We start from the raw sequence: 6486 nt of genomic DNA, 5'->3' as shown, positions 1-6486 counted from the left end.
TCGAAACTTAGATTTGGTTCTATCAAACTTCTCGAGTAGGACAATTCTTGGTTCTCTAACACTGGAAGGACGTTCTACCATAGGAGAAAGGACATGATTTGGTGCAGATGTTGAAGTAGCTCCAACCATTTCTATATCTTCACTTCTTGTCAATCTTGTTGCTCCTTGTGGTGGTAAATTGAGTTGATGCATTGCAAGCATTAACTCCCTCAATTGCTCTTCCATTTGTGCCATTGCATTCTTCATTTCAATAAGTTCTGCCATGATAACACTTGAAAAAGAGAAGATGTCTAATATCGCTCAAGACAAATAGAAGAGAGGACTTGAAAACAAAGAAAATACTAAGGACAATATCAATTTAGAAGAGGGTAATCCGTAACTTCTAATATGCTTATATCTTATCAAGAAAAAGCGGTAATCCACTCTTAATCAAGATTAGACAAAGCTCTGATATTATAGGTGTACTCTTGTCAATCTGTCAAGGACAAGAACTTGATGAAAAAAAAATTCAGACAAGTGAGCCTTCACTCAAAGAAAGCTAACAAAATATAAATAAACAAGTATGTATATTGAAAGAGAAACTGGAATGGCTATTGCCAAAAGATAAGAAAACTAGAGACCCTTGAAACTAGACTGGAAGCAAGAAAGGAGTTGACAAGAGTGAAGAAGGCTTCACTCTTATCTCTATATATACTATCTAACTAGGAGCTACGTGGCGACGTTCTATAGGACCTCCAATATGTGTTGACTTTGTAAGACACATGCCTTGACTTACAAGGCAAGTTTTTCTACGTGTGGGCCACATAGTTAGCTTGATCTTCAAGCTAACAATATGTGTGGCACATGGCCAACTTGTTGACCATGTTTCTAATCCAAAAAGTTAATTAAAGACACCTATGAAGTCAAAGCAGCGTCTATGAAGCTTCTAAGAAGCTTCTATATTAAATACTATAGAATTAACTTACTTTTACCTATTTTTACTTACTTCTATTTATTTGTATATATAATTACTAGCTTACATGAGTATGTCCGTGACAGCAATATGACAATATAAAACTCTAAAGCACAAAAAATTGTAGAATAATCTATTCACTTCTAAATCAAAATAAAAATAATGAATTAGTACTTTTATTAAATTATCAAGGACATAAATTATAAAAAATAAAAACATAAATATACTCTTGTGTCATCCAAAAAGAATAGATATTTACTCAAATGTAGTATAGTATTAAAACTAAAATGGCTATTGCCAAAGACAAGAATATTAGAGACTCTTGAAACAAGACTAATAATAAGAAAGGTGTTGATAAGAATGAAGAAGGCTTTACTCTTGTTTCCATATTACTATCTAATTAAGAGCGATATGGCAATGTTTTATAGGACCTCTAATACGTATTTTACTTCCAAATCAAGTTGCCTATATATGCAACATATAATCAACTAGTTAACAAAGTTATTAATCTATTAATCACCTACAAATATATATAAGATCAAATCTATGTCTATAAAGCTTTTAAGAAATTTTTTCAAAAAATATTATCAAATCTACTTACTTCTACTTATTATTATTTAATTCCTTTCATCTAAGTAAATACATATATCTATAATACATAAGAAGGTTAAAAATTGACACAAAAAATAAGGAACAATGAATAAATCAAATTAATCATGAGATGGAAAGGGAGGTGTGGCATTAATAATTTAAGAGTGTAGCTTTAACAACTCTCTATATATATCATAAAAAAAATTAATATAAAAAAATATGTAAAAAATCTTTCTATAGGCCATAAAGAAATAAATGCCAGAAACTTGAGAATAAGAGTATTGTCTATACCTAATGGCACGGATTTTTGCTAGTGCACATATATATATTAAAATTAAGTTTGCAAAGAATTAAAAAAAATAATAATATAGTATCTCTTACATCATTTTTTAAAAATTAAACAAAGTGGTGAAATATCATATTATAGTTATCAAGAATAAATGACATAATAAATAATTTAATTTATAAATAATTGAAGAAAAAATTATTATTATTATTATAATTATATATTATCATAGAGCTTTTAATACTTAAAAAATAAAGATTTGTTAGTTTTATGATATTATTATTTAATGTCACAGCTATTATCTAAATAAAAAAATAAATAATGAGATTTAAAGGCAAATATGGATACAAAGTTAATATCATTTTTTTTATATTAAATTTAATTAAACACAGCAAAAAACTTTATGTCTCCATTAATTTTTAAAAATCATAATGTTATTGTATTTTTTTTCTTATTTACAAAACAAGTTAAGAATGCCAAAAATAATTTAGCAAAATAATGAAGGGCCTACAAAACCTTAGCTCAAGTTAAGAGAGACTAGATTTTTTAGTAACAAGCAAGAAAACATGCTACACTTTGGTTAGTGGAATCTCATAGCATATTTAAATCCAAATATTGAAAAGATTTTTAGATTTTAAAAAATAAAACTCAATTTTTTAAACTTCTCTTAGATTTTTTTTAGACCAAAGTTATTCTTCTACAATGTTCTAAAACAATCCTTTAACTCTACTTAAGAATAAACATCATGTGTATTTTTGTATGTATGTGTTCCAATAGAGCTATTAAACAATCAAAAAAAATCATAGTGTAGTGTCTCTTTAATCTATTTTCAAGCATAAACAAAGGCATGAATAATGTGTTTTACAAATAACTAAGACTAAAATACTAATTTTATATGTTGCAATAAAAATTTAAGGACTTAAAGAATAGAGATGCATCAATCGTCTGTCATTGTTGTGCATTGTCATGAACTACCGTTCAAGTAGGGACAACAAAGGATTCAGACGAACTCTTTCTTCATCAATCTCAATAGATTTTTTTAAAAAACTATCACTAATCAGTTTCAACACACAATTCTTACACTATTTTGATACGTAGTGTGGAATCTAGCTCCTTACAATGAACTTCCAAGCTGCACAGTCACATAGTATGGTTATTTTCTACTCCAAGGCTTGGAAAATACTGCCATTGCTTCATTAATCCAACAAACAAAAACCTCTTTCACACGGTCTAGCAGGCGTAGCTTTAAGAGCTCTAATGCAGCCTGGATATAGAACTGCACGTCAATCAGGCACCGCAAATTGTGCCAACTGTCGTCGACGGTCTCAGTCTGACCAGATCAATCAAACAGCGGAAAGTACATGATACCCACTGATAACCTGCCCTTACCACGTTGACCTGCTGCATGAACAGCAAGAGGCGGAGATTTTATGGCCCACGTGGTGGGTCGTGATACGTGGTGTGATTCAAGTCAAGTGCGGTGGTTTGATACCATGTCTGTACCGGGTATAGAACCGGACCTGTTTCCAAGGCACCGAGTCTGTCGTTCTTGATCGAAGACGACGACGCAGTAGACTTCCAGCAGAAGATTCGGAATTGAATGAGTTTGTTAAAGATCCTTGGAAGCCTTGCATGATTGTCAATGCTGGTCGCATGTCGAATGCTAGAGTGCTTGCGAAGGCCGGGAGCTTCTGATTGAGGGATATTATTGCAATCAGGCTGGGGACGCGGTGCCTGTATCAAGCCTCGAGCTTAGCATTGACCTCGTTGAGCCTTGTTGTGTTTTTTGGGGTTGATTCCACTCAATGGTGTTAGTACTTAGTTTCAAGGCTCTATCTCTTTTGGAAGAGGGAGGCTCAGTTCTCGGGGCTTGATTCTTGGTTTTCGTTTCGGGTGGATTGAGGATCAAGGTGTTTGTTGGCACTCTGATAGGGAGGACTTTCTTGGGTGGGTTTGTGGCATTTTGAGGTTTGAGAAAGCGGGTTGAAGTGGCTTTTCGATGTCAAGTTCAGTTTTTATTGTTTTGGGGAAACTTGGGTCGAGATTTTTGGGATTAGGGTTTTCTTGGACTAAATAGAGCAGACGGGCCGAGTAGATATCGTGTTTCTTTCTAAGAATCCGAACCCTACGAGGCAGAGCATCTACATTCCAAGAGTTATTGGCTTCATCTTGAGACGTGAATTCTAGTTTGAGAATGTAAGGAAGAGAAGCTACGGGTAGAATTTTTTAGAATTCAAAGAGAGAAAGTTGCGAGGTTAGATAGACTGAGACAGGTGTGATTCATTCGAAAGGATCTGATAGAGCAAGACAGACAGGATGGGTTCCATGGGAATGGGGCAACCCGCTACAGTTTCACCACTCGCTAAGTACAAGCTAGTGTTTTTGGGGGATCAGTCAGTAGGTAAGTTCAATGCTATGGCTTTTCTCTAACACTTCAATTTTAAAAAATTCTTTTTAACAATGGCAACATGTATTTCGATCAGCTGACTCAAAAGTCGTGTGATTTCCAGGCAAAACGAGTATCATCACGCGATTTATGTATGACAAGTTCGACAATACGTACCAAGTGAGATTCTTTTTTATCCTCTCATCTGTGTATAATAGACTTTTACTCGTAATCCCTGCAGCTTCTGTGTGATTTCATTCACCATCTTTCAAAGAGATATAGAAAATATACATTGGTAATTTTGAGAATACACTAGACTTGATTTTGAAGAATTAATTATGTCTTGTTTGATTCGACAGGCAACCATCGGTATTGATTTTCTCTCTAAGACCATGTACCTTGAGGATCGTACCGTGCGACTACAGCTCTGGTAAGTACGTTCAGACTAAGTTTCAGCTCGCCAATGATATTTACTTTTCTCTGCACTTGTAGGGCCGGATATGCTTCACTTTTTCGTCCCTGAGGAAGTCGCTACATTAGATAACGAGATGGAGGTTGTCTTCTTGTTTCTTGACGTCTTGTTGTAGAAACGAAATACTGAATCCATCATAATTTGGGGCTGTTATGAAATGCAGGGATACCGCTGGACAGGAGAGGTTCAGGAGTTTAATTCCTAGTTACATTCGGGATTCGTCCGTGGCAGTGGTTGTGTACGATGTTTCAAGTAAGTACATTTTTGTGACAAAAGAGGAATTTTGTTCCTCACACAGTTGTACGGTTGGCTCAGTATTAGTACATTAATTGTTTCACTGATGTAACACGGGAACGTGAGGATGAGGAGACTGCAGAGTGAATTTTACATGTTACACCAACTCTGAAGCACGGCTCAGCAGATGTTGTTTCTAATTTTGCATACTGCGAACAGATCGGCAGTCATTTCTAAATACATCTCGATGGATTGAAGAGGTCCTAACAGAGCGTGGAAGTGATGTTATCATAATGCTTGTTGGCAACAAGACTGATCTTGTTGATAAGCGGTAAGTATCTTCTGCTATTTTTATTTCCTAGTAGTGGTTGGTTATTTTTTCGGTCCAATGATTACTTGTATCTGCAAATCATCTTTCTGTTGAGGTGAGGAATATTGTAACGTGCAATTTGGTTTATTATTTAATTGTTCTTGACATTTTTTCAGCCAAGTATCAATTGAAGAAGGTGACGCCAAAGCCAAAGAGGTTGGTGTCATGTTTATTGAGACCAGTTCGAAAGCAGGTTTCAACATAAAGGTATGATCAGTGGATCTAGTCTGGTTACTCAGAACAGTATGTTTCTGGGAGCTTTAAGATATCGAGGAATCATTAACTTCTGGTGAGTGAGCGTAGTTGCATACGTAGTTGTGCTCAATAGTCAGTCTTTCTTAGTGATCAACGATAGATATTGCTTGCTCAATGTAATGTTGCTGAACAGTTCATTGTATTATTCCAGGCACTGTTCCGAAAAATTGCTGCTGCGTTGCCTGGAATGGAGGCTTTATCGTCTCACAAGGATGATCTCGTTGACGTCAATCTTAAGCCAACAACTAACCCACAGGGGGAGGGTAAAGCAGGAGGCTGTGCATGCTAAATGGATTGAGGGAGCTGGCAGTCACCTCCTACACACCACAAAGTTTTGGATGGTACACTTTCGAGGTAATCTTGCCATATTCGGAAACTCCATCAAGGCACTGCAAGGGTGAACACTGCGACAAGGCCTTGCTTAGTTTAGCTGGGGCTGGTATCAAATGCTCATTTAGGTGCAAATATGACTTCAACGGCTCATAGTTTAATTGTTAGGTCAGGCTGTAGCTCTTAACAAATGTCTTCATTACAACGCTGCTGTAAAGAGATATATTGAATGCAAGAACTACAAGCTCAGAATGCATTGACCTGCACAAGTGGATATCTGTTATTCCATGCTTGCAGCGCTTTAATTTAAGTAAATTTTTGTAGTTTGTTATTTTTTGTAGCATTCTCTCCCTACCCAATCACGCCAGATGAGTCTTTCTTTTACTTCACATAGATAGCATTGGGCTCAGTGTTTTTTATTTCGATCATTTCATTTGAAACCTTACATTACAAGTAATCGTATGTTACATGTAATAGAATACTTCCCTGATCCTTGTAGTGCTTCATGAAAACATTTAGGACCTCGCGCAGGAATCTGGTCCAGATTCATGACACTAGACTTAAGCAACTCGGGTACCAACATACTAGTTTTAAAATCTTTTTCCTGCCC

General features: G+C 35.5%; 1 protein-coding gene across 1 annotated transcript; it reads left to right on the top strand.

Moving 5' to 3' along the window:
• Positions 1–3407: 3407 nt before the first annotated feature.
• On the top strand, positions 3408–6145 carry LOC112293725 (ras-related protein RABH1e). Its single transcript, XM_024543539.3, has 7 exons — positions 3408–4230; positions 4340–4395; positions 4575–4645; positions 4851–4939; positions 5141–5252; positions 5408–5498; positions 5698–6145. Exons 1-7 carry the CDS (start codon positions 4146–4148, stop codon positions 5833–5835), a joined length of 642 nt encoding a protein of 213 aa, XP_024399307.1. The 5' UTR covers positions 3408–4145; the 3' UTR covers positions 5836–6145.
• The last annotated feature ends 341 nt before the right edge of the window (positions 6146–6486 follow it).

The sequence above is a fragment of the Physcomitrium patens genome, chromosome 1 (genome assembly GCF_059467195.1).
Source record: "Physcomitrium patens ecotype Gransden chromosome 1, ASM5946719v1, whole genome shotgun sequence".
NCBI classification, from domain to species: Eukaryota; Viridiplantae; Streptophyta; class Bryopsida; order Funariales; family Funariaceae; genus Physcomitrium; species Physcomitrium patens.
Note: the sequence above shows the minus strand (reverse complement) of the source record. Positions and strands in the feature narration are given on the sequence as shown.